The sequence below is a fragment of the Tenrec ecaudatus genome, chromosome 10, assembly GCF_050624435.1.
Source record: "Tenrec ecaudatus isolate mTenEca1 chromosome 10, mTenEca1.hap1, whole genome shotgun sequence".
NCBI classification, from domain to species: domain Eukaryota; kingdom Metazoa; phylum Chordata; class Mammalia; order Afrosoricida; family Tenrecidae; genus Tenrec; species Tenrec ecaudatus.
The window spans coordinates 64,841,155-64,856,744 of NC_134539.1; the positions used below are offsets into that span (position 1 = coordinate 64,841,155).

Here is a 15,590-nt window from a genome sequence, read left to right on the forward strand (position 1 = left end):
CAAACAAACAAAACAAAACTATACAGAGAATCTATGATCAAGGCATATATTTTTAATTAATTTGTCATTTCAACCTCGGTCATTCCCATGTGTGGTAAGGATCACTCCCTGGTACTGCACCAGCATCAGAAGCATTCCAAGAGATGCATTAGCTATTCTTTGGATGGGGTAGGAAGAAAGGAAGCAATTACATCTGGTTTTCTGTCCTGTTATTTCCCCACATGTGTTCTTCTGAATACTGATCATGTGACATCCCCTTTTTTCCCTAACGCGTTCTGGTCAGCTAAGCTTGTTTTAGCTGCCTGGACCATTGCCTGCCTGCCTCGCTCTCCAAATTCACAGTGCACTGGGGAATAATAAAGGCACGGACGCTGGAGATAGTCAGAGGAGAAGCCACTAGTGAACATGTGGCGATTTAAATGAATTAAGATTCGAATCAGATTTCAAAAATTCAATTTTTCAGTCGCACTACCCACATTTCAAATGCCCAAAGGTCGTATGTAGAACATATGGTGTCATTATAGGAAATTCACCCCAGGACAGCACTCCACGAAGAATTCCTGCAATTCAGAGACCTAGTTAACTGTTCAATGGTGTTTTAAGTTTATTGGTAGACAGAAACTTTTTTTCCCAAGTTAAACACTTGAATGATGCTCTGTAGACAGGAAAAAAATCTTCATGACAAGGACAGTATGTCCACTTCTTAGTATGTGACAAGAGTTGGGATTCTGGAGTTGAGGGGATGGACTTACAAAATGTGACTTGCGACACACCGCCTCCTCCGCGCGACTCCCTCCACGGTGACCCAGCTCTTGGCCGCCTTCCTGCAGCGCTCGGCTGACCTTGGCAGACCCTCCCGCGAGGAAGATCAAGATCAAATTGGCGTCGTGAAGCGATTGGTCAAAGAAAAAATGATGTATGAAAAACAGGCAAAACAACAAGAAGAAAAGATTTTTAAAAATTGAAGGCTGGAGATGGGGAAAATTATGCCATTATGTTATGTTAGAGTAGAATGAAAATGTAATTCTTTTTAAGCAGATGAATATAAAAATATGACTTGTTCAGGAATCTTATGAATCTCTGGAATCTGTTTCAAAGCTATCTTTACTTCACTGGTTTGAAAGGAAATGACAATTTCCCCAACATTGTTTCTATTAAATAAATCGCTACACGTGTACAGCAAGTTGCAAACTACAAGGAAGAGGTGAGAACTCCTTTGGGAATGTCACCTTTGGTTTAGGAACTATTGTCAAGCAATAGTGGTATAAAAATTAGCCCAGAGGACCAATGGACCACGCAAAGCACAGGATGCTCTAGCCTGGGACCTGAAGAACTAGCTCATGCCCGGCTATCACCACAGACCTCTCTAATCTGAACAGTGGGAGGAAGATGTGGGACAAATTCAGAATTACTAAAAAAAAAAAAAAGGGAAAAAACCATCAGACTGACTAATCTAATCCAGACTGGTTGAACCCTGAGACTCTCTCAGACACTCTCCAAAACTGAAACAAAACCACCACCCCCCCAAACTACCTTTCAGTCCAATAAGAGTCAAGCCTATAAAGTGAACAATAACATCTATGGAAGGTGTGGTCTTCAGAACAATCAGCCATACAAGACCCAAAGGGTAGCAATTGCCCACAAGTTAAGCAATGAAAACCGAGAACACAGGAGGCAGGGGGACAAGAGCTATTGAATGGGAAACTGATCAGCTCTTTAAACGTAAGCTTTTACCTGTCCCCAATAAAATGTGAAAAAGAAACCAGAAAAATAACATTTTTATCATTCTAAACACAGAGAAGAACCACGTGTCCTCTGTGGTATCCAGGCCTAGAGCCCAGACTTCCCATCCTGCCAGCATGGAATCTTCTCTGAGATTAGCTTTGCGGCCATCCTGTCCACCCCTCTTTTGGACAGAAGGTTCCATAAAGGGATGTACCTCATTGCAACTCCCACATCAGGTGGAACCAGAGTGACATTCTGTCTGCCTGACACAGGTCGAGTGCACACCTACCTAGATGTGACTGACAGGGATTATCTCAGCCTTCCAGAAAGCACAGTCCAGAGGCTATGGCAGGAGGATGAGAGAGACTGAAGTGATCATAGGGTGCCAGAGAGAAAACACCTCTAGGCATTTAAAATTGTTCATTTTAGTCTAGTGAGCTTCACATCGATGATAATTTTAAAAACACACACCCAACCACACTAATGTCAGAAGAGATAATGACTAGTTGAGTGGGTTCAAAGAATAAAATTTGAGAGAATACCTCCAGCATTTGGGAAAAAGAAAAAAAAAAGAACCTGTGTTGGAGCAGTGAATTATTTAATATAATTCTTCCAACCAATGGCTCCATTCTCACCAAAGACCTTTCCCTGCACAGCTCTGATAAGAAGGTGGGGAAGATACTGATAGAATTCAGCTTTGAGTCATTGTGGAGAGGATTCGTGGAGTGGCAGCCTTCTGTGTCTAAAATGAGCCCTCTGAGAAGCAGGAGTGGGGATAGCCATACTAGCAAGGGCCAGGAGTGGAGTGAGTCCTCTGGATTGGCGATCCCAACCCACAAATCAGGTAAAGCTGAGTGTTTTTGTGCAGGAGGCTGGCTTTGAAGTGGGCACTTAACTGGGGAAGTTTGACTTGCTGACCCATGGAAGTGGAGCTGAGTGCCTTTGGGCTGAGGCTTACAGGGGTGTCTCTGGGTACTTAGTTCAGGGAGCTGGGTTTGCTGATCCAGAGCTTTAGTGGAAGGCCTTTGGGTTGAGTCTTATGACAGAGTGGTATGCCCTATGGACATATATTAGCAGATATGATAGAACTTTGTAACCTGCCTGATACACTGGTCAACACTGATATTGCAACTTATTACATTCCTTAATAACCCCTTAATTGTGAATTTTGCCTGTGAGTTCAAGGTAGCCATTGCAATGGATATTAGAAAATAGAGAATATTAATAAAGACATCATAATTGGTTACTTGGCTGTGCTCATGCAGAACTTGCATGGAGACTAAGAGGCAGCCAGCCAAGCAAACCAAGGAGGTACTGTGTGGTTCGAATCTGGAAAGTATGCATTGGGGTTGTAGCCTGTCACCACAGTTTTTCCATCTCTATGTTGAGCAAATAGTCCAAGCAAGTATACTATGTAAAAAAAAAAATCATGAAATCAGGATTTAAAGAAGCTCATTAACCTGAGAAATTCAAATAGCTCAGGCTTACTTGTTGAAATCAAAGAGGACTTGAAACCCCTATTGATGAAGCTCAAACTACACAAAGCTCTTAGTGTGGATTACACTTCAATATAAAGAAAATAAAAACTCTCACATGTGAACCAATAATCAACATCATGATTAAATGGAAAAAATATTGATGCATCTTCAAGGATTTCATTTTACTTCAGCCCACAGTCAATGCCCAAGAGAGCAGGGGGCAAGCAAGCAAATGACGTATTGCAATGGGCCAATCTGAAAAGACCTCTTTAAAGTACTAAAAGGCAATGTCAAGTTGAGAACCACAGTGAGTCTGACACAAACCTTGACACGTTTAATTGCTTCACATGATGACTCAGAAGCTTGGAGAAGAAGCGGTGTCTTTGAATTATGGGGCTGGTGACGAAGAGTGAAATTGCCAAGGACAGAGAAAAGGAACAGAGCTGTGTTTGAAGAAGTACAGATGCAATGCTTCTTCAAAGAGAGCACGGCGAGACTCAGAGAGTTTGGGTATCAGATGGAACCACATCCAGGAAAAGGACCTCATGCTTATTACAGTCGAAGGTCAGTGAGAAAGATGGCGACCCTTAATGGGATGAAATGACAGCAGTGGCTGCGACGGTGGGCTCACACATAGCAGGGACTGTGGGAATGGGGCAGCACTTGGCACGGTTCATTCTGTTGTAGATCAGGTTGCTGTGATTTGAAACCTACTTGGGAGCACCTCACAACAAGAACAGCCAAAGAAGCAGCGCTGGTGCCGTATGCAGAGTTGTCAGGGACTGAGAAGCATTTTGAGAGGGCTAGGCCGGGTTGTCTAGGGAAACAAAGTCAGTGACACTCGTGTATACCTCTATCTAAGCACTTTATGTCAAGAAGGCATCCCAGCTCAGTCCAACATCAGCCCATGGGTCCAACGCTAGCTGGAGCCCTCCTCAGACTCAGGCAGCTGTGGGCTTCTGATGGAGAAAGGTGGCTCAAGAAGCAATGAGATCACAGGCCAGTGGGGACAGAACCACGTGGATCCAAGGTCAGTGGAAACAGGCAGGATGCTGACAGGTCTTGGGGTCCAGTGATTCACAGCTGTCTCTGGAGTCAGGGCTCCACAGAGTCCCCAGAGCAAGTAGCAAGGGTGAAGGGGACAAGAATAAAGGAGGGGTCCCCAATGTCTTGCCACAGGAGGGCATCATCAAGTTGTGACCTGTTTGACTGATTGACAGGCTGGACTCCAGCCCTACACAATGCAAGTTGCCAGACAATCTGACTGCCAAACAGAGGCAACAGTGAACATAAGAGATTAGGTTCTTCTGTATGACAACATCTGCTCGTATGGAATCATGGCATGGTAGATGTAAGATTCGTTGCTAACTTGCAATACGCACCATAAAATCTCAACATTATGAAAATAAATTTCTCCAATTAGGAAAGGAAAAGTTTAAAAACTAGTGTTCTGCCCTTTTTTCATTAAGTGCACTTCCTTTCGTACACAGGCCAGGTCTAGTACTAGAACCTACTGGTCGGGAAGAGAGCTGAAATCCCATGCAAACATTTTTAGCTATCTATCTGTACTGGAAGGACCCTCAGAGTGTTTTTCATCAAGTCTCAAAGCATGCATGGGGCCCAATACTTAATTATGCTACTCTCTTTTCTCTTTAGAACCTCCCAGTTCTCTGGATCTTAATGGCATTCATCCCAGGAGAATCAAACTGACAGCCCCAAACATCAACCTTTCTCTGGATCAGAGTGAAGGGTCAGTCCTCTCGGATGATAACCTAGACAGTCCAGATGAAATTGATATCAATATCGATGAACTCGACACCCCTGATGAAGCAGATTCTTTTGAATACACCGGGCCTGGTAAGTCCCCAAGCTGGCGAAGCCGACGCCCAATGAGAACCAAATGATTAAACAAGTGTCAGTGGGCACAGCCCCCCAGTGGTGCCAGTGGCTCATTCCTGTGACTACTCGGAGCTCGTGCCTGTCTCTCAGCTCATAGTTGGCCATGATTGATGGTTACAACTTGATAGAGCTGAGAGCCTTTGTTCGTTTGTTAAGGCCCCATTCTGCCAGGCTTGTGCCAGGTATTGGAGCTGAGGGTGTATTATAAAAAAGTTGGGGCTCGGTTTAGAGAACGGGAGAATTTTCTCTTGAGGACAGACTGTGAAGTGCAGAAATGTGTTCTTATAAATGCATGCATTTCTGCTATCAGGAATGTTCTCCCCTGCCCTTCCCCCGCCCCCACTGCCCCCAGATCCTTATATAGCTAACTCTAACTCCTTCTCTTACTTCCCAGTCTTTTCCTCAGAGACGTCTTTGAACTCTGTAATCAAAGGCACTGTCCACCCTCCCCTCCACAAGCCGCCACTCTCTACCCCAGCATCATTCACTCCTTAACATCATTCACGTCTTACTAACTGGAATCACATTACTTAACTGTGTGTTCCATCGGGGGAGGGTCTTTATTTTGCTTGCTGCCCTGTCCCCAGTAAAGAGGGGATGGAACTGGGACAGATGTAAAAAGAAAGGAAATAAGAAAAATGATGTAGTTGCCAGATCTAAGATTGACGCTTTTGATACAAATATGAGTTTCAGTGTTTGTCTTTAGATCCAGGAAAACTGATTTGTTAAGAGGCATGTGCAAATAACAAGCATTTGCTTGGAAAGCAAAAGCATGTAGTTATGTAGTTTCTGCTTCACCCTAAGCTAGGATAGCGGTCTCTCTCGCTCTCTCTCTGAAGTGACAGGATTTAAAAGAGACTCGTGGATGCTGCTATTGCTTTTATTCATTGTCAGAATGCTCCTGGTCCTCACAGAGCAATCCCACAGTTAAATGATGCTGTGACTTTTGGAATCACGTGCGTGCCAGCAATCTCACTCATGAGAGAAAACCAAGAGGAACTGCTCAGTTCAGTTCATGAAGGGCCAAGGGCCATTGAAGCGCTGGGGCTGAAACCATGGCCAGCATGGATTCAGACCCCTCTGCCTTTGCTTTGTTTTCCAAGTTAAAAAATAAGGAAAGTACCTGAAAGTACTTGTTCTACAACTTACTGTGCCTCGGCACAAATCTCATACTGCATTTTGACACGTTGATCAATTCCCATAAAAACCAAACTCACTGTCACCTAGTTGATTCCAACGCATAGCGGCCCTATAGGACAGGATGGAACTTTCCCTTTGAGTTTCCAAAGCGTTAAGTCTTTACGAGAGTAGATGGCTTCAAGCCGTGCAGTTGGCAGCTCACCGTGTAGCCCATCACACCTCCAGTGCCCGGATGAATTTCTATACCAGACCCAAATCCAGACTCACTGCTATGGAGCTGGGTCCTGGTTGGCATAGTGGGCTATGTTTGAAACCATAGTTTGAAACCACCAGCCCTCTGAGGAAGAACAAGGCTTTCTACTTTTGTAAGGAAGTTCAATCTTGGAAATCTACAGGGGCATTTCTGCTCAGTTCTACAGGGTCGCTATGAGTCTGATCCATTTCTACAGCTGCCTGGATATTTGACCCTGTGGGTCTAGGTACAGAAACAAGATGGGAAAAGTCTTGAATTCACATATTTTTCCGCCATCCTAAGGAGTCTTCTCTAACTGCCCTGCCCTCGGCAGTCCTCGCTGCTCCCCACCCTGGACTTACAATTCCACGGAAGACAGCTATACCCCGACCCTCCCTTCCCTCTGAAACGTGTGTGTTGCCCAAGTGGGTCAGTGTCATCCTCAGTATGATTCTTTGGTTTTCATAAGTAACAAAACCACCCGCAAAGTGGGGGCGGCTGAGCCAACTGGTCATTGAAGCGGTCACTCGCTGGCAGCGCTCTTCCTTATTTAGTCCACACAGTTATGTTTAAAAAAAAAAACCAGTTTGTGGCCACAACACTCCTTTTAGATCTTAAACCCAAGTGACAGATTGTAAGGTAAATAAGTTATAGTCCCTCTTGCTTTTGAGATAAAAGATGGCTCATGCATGGTTTGAAATGAACAAAAGTAGGTTCAGCTTTGAAACACAGAGTACAGCTGCCACTTGCAGGCATGCAGACATAAGAAAATATCTAGATAAGAGCAAGGGGAATACATACATGTTTTAATCCCGAAGTATTCAATAAATGCTTGGAAATGGCCTCTTATTTTTTCTCCAAATTTTTATGTGTTTTGAAATAGGCAAATACATTCAAATTGAGAATAGAATATTTAAAGTATGATTGTTCAAAAGCCTTTGGTCAGTGATTTATAATATTCAACAAGCATTTTCATAGTACTTACTGTGTTCAAAGCTCCAGCCTAAGGGTTTTAGAAGTATTAACTAAATCTTCAAATGAGCTCCGTGAACTAGGTCTTATGTTGTTTCCTACTGTTTAATACTCTAGGGCACCAAGAGGTTAACTAATTTACTTAAGGTCACCCAGCTAATAAAGGCAAGGTCAGCATTCAGACCTGGAGTTGGAGGCCTTGACACCTGGGCCATGCTCCTTCCTGTAAACATACTCAGAAGGAAAAGGAGAGGCTCTTTTACTAAATTCAACTAAGATATCGCACCCGTACCATTTGTCCCTATATTCGGCCATTTCCACGATTGTGGACCCTTCCTTAGCCTCACCCCGAGGATTCTCATACCATTTTCCTCTTTTATTCAGTAGTCGATGACCAAACATCTCAGCAAGAACATTGGCCCACTGAGTGATTTTTGCTTAGAGAAAAGCATTTTGAATCTCACTGTCAAAAGGTGTTATTAAATTGATCTTCATGCCCTACAAATTGCTTGTGCTCAAACAGTTGGGGGATATAATGTAAGGTAGTGTCATAACTCAGGATCCCTAGTGGTGCTGCTGGCTAAGCATTTAACTACTACTTGCCAAGTTGGTAGTTCAAACTCACCACCACTTCTCAGGAGAAAGATGAGGCTGCCAGCTACTATAGATTTACAGTCCAAGGACCCTGGGTAAAGTTGCTATGCATCAGATTCTACTTAATGGCCGTGGGTGGATTATAATTCAGGCTCAATGTCCTTTGATATTTATAAATAACAAAGATATCAGAGAGATAAAGATATTGATGGACTTATGAAGTCAATCTTACATATTAAAAGACCCCTGAAAGAGCTGTTCATTTTCTTTGTGTTTTAAAAAAAGCTTTATTATACTAATCTTAGAAATTTAAAAGTATCCAGTGGTCAGAAAAAAATGATGACTTATTTCTGTTTTTCTACCGAATCACAAGGTGTTTTTTTTTCTTTTTGCACAATGCATGTCTCAGCAAAGGCATTTCATAAGGGAAATGGAAAAGGATAAAATATTTTAGCCTGAACATTTCTAATAAGAATGTTATAAAAAGAATTGCGAATCCTCACATGCTCCTGTAACTTTTCTTTCCTGGGCTCTCGGGGAAGATGTTTAATGGCCTCATTGAAGCTGTCTTTAAAAAACTAACTTCTGATAACATGTTTCTCTGTGGAGAAGGCGCATGGACATCATTTCCAGAGAATCAGGGAGTCCTGTCACTTCACTTCCCCATCTGCAGGCTTCCATATCGTCAAACCTGCGGGTTTCATAGATCAGTTATATATAAAACCAGTTCCAGGTTTTACCTCTGCATGTTAGCTCATCAAGGGTTGATAGTGTATTTTCTTTTACCCACACGTCGCATTATGCCATCATGGTTTTGACTGAAAGGATGATTGATCTCTGTGTTTTATATACTGAGCTACCTCCCTGCCGGTCTCTGCCACCGGGAGAATTTTAGAGACTTCTGCGCTGTATGCGAGGTGTCTCTCCTATAACAAGGCCAATCCGGAGCATGCTGCCTTCCACGAGGATTCCCATTTTGAGCGCAAGATCAAAGACAGCGAGAAAACCGGCTCCTTGCACACACAGCTGTCTCTTCCAGAAGGCCACAGCTGACCTCATCATTGGTTAATCCATCAGGAACACCGACCATTGATATCCGCATTTTGGCTTTTGTGAAATAGGACGCTCAAGAGCTTGTGTGCTCAGACATTCCACAAAAGACAAAGGAGGTGCCCAAGCTGATCTTCCCCCTGTGTAAAAAACCCAAACCCAGCCCACTGCTGGCTGAGCTGAATTCTGACTCATAGCGACTCTGGGGAACAGGATAGAACTGCCCCTGCAGGGTTTCCAAAACGAGGCATCTTTCTGTAAGCAGGCTGCCACATCTTCTTCCTGTGCGCCTGATGGCAGGTTTGAACCACCAGTCTCCTGTTCAAAGGCATATGATTGTATCACCCAGGCTCCTTTCTCCTGTTGTTCTCAGCTGGCTGCCAGGGTGCAAACCCTGATCAAAGGAAACAAAGGAAACAGGCATGCCCCACTGAAGAGGGCACGAGACCCAAATCCAATGTGGAAGGCCTGAGGATAGAGCGTCATATGAGACTTGACAGTTTTAAAAATAGTGACCAAATGATAGCTGTGAGGAGGGATGGTAATATATAGTTAGGGCAGAAGGTATCACTAACTCAGGGTAGTCCGTGTTTTCTCAACTCTAATGTGCCCACACCACTAACCCGCCCACGCGTATAATATGCACAGAGTGCACTTTGCACAGTTTTAAATAGCCTACAATGCAAACATCATGGGCACAGAATGAAGTAACTAAGGTTTCCTTTACCTCCCATGACTGTGTGTTGTCAGCTTCTAGAAATGACAATCTTACGAGGCCTTAACGTCCCCTTGCTGTGGAGTAACTTCTTTCTTTCCCTCCACTCACTTGAGTCAGAAGAGATCAAGGAAAAGTGGTTCCAACAACTTGACCTCTCCAATTCTTGGGAACTTAGGAATAACACTTCCTACACGGGTTCACCCTAAACTTTCATACCCAAAGGAGTAATGAGCCTGAGTTTTCCTTGTTTTGTAAAAGACACTGTAAAGAAAGAAAGAAAGGGGGAAAAAAAGCTCAGTATAGGTAGGTGTATATGCTTTAAAAAAAACAACACCCCAAACTCAAAGTCATCAAGTGAATGCCAACTCCTAGTGACCGTCTAGGACAGGGTGGCACTGCCCTGGGAGTTCCAGACACGGGAACTGTTCACGAGAGTAGAAAGCACCCGTATTCTTTGAGGAGTGGTGCTGGTTTCCAACTGCCTTGCTACTGTCATGTCACAATTTAAAAATCCTCAGGGAAAAGCAAACAGTTATAACTATATTAAAATACTACATTTATTTAGCATATTGATAAGGTTTCTGAGGCTGTATGATAAGGTTTCTGAGGCCGTAAATCTCATTGGAGCAGACCACCCCATCTTTCTCCCAGGGATTGACTGGTGTGTTTGAACTGCTAACCTGTGGTATCCACTATATATATATATATATATATTATATATTTTAAAACTAGACACAAGTCAGGAAAATAATTAGAATAACAAGGAGGCAAAAAATAAAATTAAAAACAAATAACAAGGAGAGAGAGATCACTGTGACTTGACAGAATAAGAAGCAGACACTCTCCTATTTCTGTTAGGGCACATGCAAAGACAAAAATGTGTTTAATGGCTTTAAACGCATATGCCTTGTGGCACAATACTCTATTACTAGAAATTAATCCAATAGCAACCCAAATGAGTACACAAATGAGCTAAAATACCCAAACAAGAATAAGTCCTGAAGCATATCCTCTATAAACCACCAACTATTACAAAAATGAAATAAAACTAAATAAAATTAAAATTTCCATCACTATGAAGCTGCTCAACTAAAAAGAGCTCAGTGACATGAAAATACTCCAAGGCTACTTTTAAAAATAAGTAGGATTTCTATGTACTCAGTTAGACGGAAGCTTATTCTTCAATAGGAGGAAGCTATAGGATGGTATAGAATATACAGGATTCTGAAATCATTTTGAAAAAAAATAATCTGGAAAATATGTTTGTGAGAGTAGATATGCTCATAAGAAGAAATCCCATCAAAGGGTAAAGTAGCATGAGAGATTTTCATTACTTCACCCCCCCCAATTTTCTATATTGCTTGCATTTTATAACCAGATAAAGAATATCCCATGAAAAAAGCCCCATCCGGTTGGTTCTAACTCATAGTGACCCTGTGGTCAGAGTAGAACTTCTCCTGTGGGTCTCCAAAGCTATAAATCTTTGTGGAAAACTTCATCTTTCTCCCATGGACTGGCTGGTGGTTTCAAACTGCTGGCCTTGTGATTAGCAACCCAACACATAGCCCTTTATGCCACCAACGCTTCTGGGTAAATGGAGAATTCAGTGCAAGAAAGAAGCGTGCTTTACACAATTGATGTATGTGTATGTATGGATTGTGATAAGAGTTGTATGAGCCCCTAATAAAATGTTTAAAAAAAAAAAAAGAAGTGTGTACAGAAGCCTTGAAGACAAACTCACAGCAGAACGTAAAGTTCTAAGGGATTGTATCCTGGGGGAAAGCTAAGAGTAGCGTCCAAGCGTCCTAGCCCATAGAAGAAGGGAGTGGGAGGAAGGGAATCCAGTGCACATGAATGAATCTGTGCAAATGATGCTATGCTTGATCGAAGGCCAAAGCTTGTGGCTTTCTGGGTTTAGCAGACTGCTGAGCGTGGGTGGGGATGCAGTGGGAGCTGGTGGTGGTAGCTGTGGGTGTTGGCAGCAATGATCAGGTTTGCTTCCCAACTGGGCTTCATTTAGCTCTTCTAAATTAAAGGCAACTTTGGGATGTGCAATTTCAGAGTCTTCCAGGGCACACTGGTTTTGTTGTGGTTCCTTTACGGATGACTGGTGCTTCTATGAACTAGTGCAAGAACAGCTTTACTTAACACACACACACACACACACACACACACACGCTGACAGTTTTTATGGGCTGCGAAGCAGGTTTCAGACCTACATGTAGAGTGGATAGTTGGAGGCACATTTGATTTAGGCTCTGTTTCTTGGTCCAAGGAATTCATCGCCTCATTATAAAGCAAGTGAGAACGAGGCAGTCACGTATATAAGGTACAATGGTGACCAAAGAGTCGCCTTACAAACAGAGAAAAAGTCAGTTTTGACTGTATTCTCGTAATAACTTTTGACCTACAACAAGCGGCGTGACCTTCCAAAAGCAGTGCTTGCATTTGCGTAAAGGCCATCGTAAGGCCTACTACTATGCCTGATACATGGTGGCTACTGAATAACTCATGGCCATCGAGTCAAAGCTGGCTCATAGCACTCCCCTGTGGGCTTCTGAGACTGTAGCTGTTTGTGGGAGGGGAAAGCCCAGTCTTTCTCTCAAGAAGCTGCTGTGGTTTCAAACTGCTGACTCACAGCCAGATGCATACCCACGACACCAGCAGGGCTCCTCTAGCGATTTAATAGACGCTCACTGTTATTGTTCTCAAATTCTCCAGGCGGCATGGACGGCGATGCACAGATAATGCACTAATTAGCTTCTGGCTGAAAACGTGGATGTCCAGGTCCATCCGGAGGTTGCCTAGAACAAAAGTCTGGCCATTTATTTCTGAAAACTCAGCCACTGGGAACCTTTTGGATTCAAGTTCTACTCTGACATATATGGATCAGTGTACTCAATGTCAATTGGTTTTTATTATGATGATCCAAGTATCATAAGAGCAATATAAAAAGAGTAACCAAACCAAACTCAATGCCGTCCAACTCAACTTGACCTTACAGACACAGTAGAACTGCCCCCGTGGGGTTCTGAGACTTTAAATCCTTACTGTGTTAGTCTGGGCGGACTAGAGAAACAAATCCATGGACACACATGAGTGTATAAGAAAGAGATCTATATACAAGAGCAAGTAAACATTGAGAAAACATCCCAGCCCAGTCCAGATCGAGTCCATAAGTCCGGTATTAGCCCATATTTCTAATATCAATCTATAAAGTCTTCTTCAGACTCACAAAACACATGCAGTGACGCCGAATGCAGAAGATCACAGGCCAGTGGGTAGAAAGTCTTTGGATCCAGTGGCATTGGAAACATCTCAGTGCTGGCAGGGGGTCTCTCTGTGACTTCTCCGGCTTCCGAGGTCTGGTTGCATCCACATGGCTTGTCTTCTGCAATGTCTCCCAGGGAGTAAGTAGCAAAGAGAAACAGGTGTCTTCCACCTCCAAGGAGGAAGTCCCAGATTTCCCAGAATTCTCAGGAGAAGGCCATGCCCACAGAAGTCTCATTGGCTATCTCCAGACTGACAGCCTAGACTCCACCCCCACACTCTTAATCCTTCAATTGATACCGGATTACGTGACCACTACACTTACCAAAGCAGATGGCGTCATCTTTCTCTCACTGGTAGATCAAACTGCTGACCTTGTACCTAGTTAGCTCAATATACAGCCCATTATACTACCAGTAAAGTGCATTGTAAATTCCCAACTCTTCCCAGGAATGGAAAAAGAAGAAAATAACATATTACAGCATTATTGTAAAAGTTCTCATCTATTTCTTTAAATTACTTAAGAATTTCTGTTGTCAACTTCTATTAGCAGAAACAAAAGCAACCACTACTTATTGTTTTAATATCCTAACTTGGATGCTTCTGTGGGGCACCCAAGTGTACATTGTAAGCTTCTCCCCAAGGAACATTCAGTGGCCTTTGTAAATTGCCTTTTACTCTCAGATATTTAGTCTGGTCGAGTTTTTGACTCTGGAACACTTCTCACCGATAGAGTTGCTTGATTCTCGCATACTTAAAAATGCCCTTTAGCATTTTTTAAAAAACAGAACCATAGGAAGGAATCGCATATTTATGCCCAGATGTGCTCCCAATAGGGAAGTGGGTTCAACTGGTTACAAGAGTCTTCGTCAGGGGGTTAAGACCAGCATTATTCTCAAAACGCCCAGCAGAAGGCCGTCAAAGTCTCTGAACACTCAGGATAGGACAGGAGATATGGCCCAAAGAGCCAGGATTAAGACGGAACCCTGGTGGTCTAGGGGTTATGCACCAGTTGCTAAGCGAAGGCTCAGTAGTTCGAAACCACCAGCTGCTACAGATACAGTCTCAGAACCTCACAGGGGCAGTTCTGTCTTGTCCTACATGGCCTCCACAAGTTGGGATCGACTCGATGACAATTGGGTTGGTGTGTTTTCTACTTTTGGGGAACAGCTCTTGCCCCATCATACAGACCTGCAGTCTTTAACCTGCATCATAAAAGAAGGAATTGGTACCAGGTTCCCAAATGGTTACTGCATCACACGGACAACACAACATCCAAGTGCCTGGCTGCACCCTCTGCTCGTCAATTTGATAGGATTAATGCAGAACCCGGTGGTGTAATAGTTACTCACCGGGCTGCTAAATGCAAGGTCCGCAGTTCGAAACAACCAGTCACTTCCACGGGAGAAAGATGGGACTTTCTACTCCCATAAAGAGTTGCAGTCTTGGAAACCCACAGGGACAGTTCGACCCTGTCCTGCAGGGTCACCATAAGTCAGCATCTTCTTGGTAGCAGTGAGTTTTTGTTTATTTGTATAGGGTCACTGTGAGTCAAAATGGACTCAATGGCAGCGAGTTTGGTTTTGGAGAATTGTTTCCACAGGGCTCTGGTGATGGTGTGAGCAACTCATGAAGCTGCTTACTCAAGGGTCCGTGGCGCAAACCTATCAGCCACTCCGCGGGAGAAAGAGCAAGCTGCTTGCTCCTGTAGAGCCTTGGAAACCGACAGAAGAATGTCCACTCTGCTCTTGAGGGGATCCCTATGTCAGAATAAACTCAATGACTGTGAACTTGTCTTAGTCATAGCTTCAACTAGCCAGTCAGTATGAGTTCACTTAGTGTCTTCTGTATGGGTAGGATGACATTAAACTCTCTAAGGGCTTTATCCTCTATGAGGTTGACTGGGCCGTGCCTAGTCACTGGGCCGCCTCAGCCGTGGAGGCCTTGCTCCTCAGCCTGGCTCTGTGCTTCATTGCAGAGAGCCCCCCGGCCAACAGAGACTCTGCTCGGGAGTCCGAGTCCATCCCAGAATACACAGCAGAGGAAGAGCGGGAGGACAACCGGCTGTGGAGGACGGTGGTGATCGGAGACCAAGAGCAGCGGATTGACATGAAGGCCATCGAACCCTATAGAAGAGTCATTTCTCACGGAGGTAGCCATGCTTTGTGCAGATCCTGGGTCTGGGGAAACAGGGTCACCATGGGTTCTTATCAGAAAGCACAACTAGGCTTCTTTGTAGCCGGAACCCCAAAGGTGCCTACTCATAGCATGTTCATGGGAGTGTCGGGTTCAGTATATTACTTCCCACTTGATGTACCAAACATGTGAAAGCACGCTGTGTAAAAATAGCTTCCCAATGTGGAAAGTACTGTTTACACCGTCTCTCTCAGACTTCCCTATGCAAATGCCCTGAAAGACCTCCTTGCCTCACTAACGTTGTCTATGGAATTCCTATCCATTGGGAAGCAGGCTTTCACAACGACGTCTGCAATGCGTAGTACTGCGGATTGTG

General features: G+C 43.8%; 1 protein-coding gene across 1 annotated transcript in view; it reads left to right on the forward strand.

Annotated features, from left to right (window-relative positions):
• Positions 1-15,590, forward strand: part of PRUNE2 (prune homolog 2 with BCH domain) — a 308,041-nt gene that overhangs the window by 254,841 nt on the left and 37,610 nt on the right. Inside the window, exons 12-13 of the mRNA XM_075559541.1 lie at positions 4,860-5,060; positions 15,057-15,230. Of these exons, the coding sequence (XP_075415656.1) occupies positions 4,860-5,060; positions 15,057-15,230 (375 nt within the window). The remainder of the gene's footprint in view (positions 1-4,859; positions 5,061-15,056; positions 15,231-15,590) is intronic.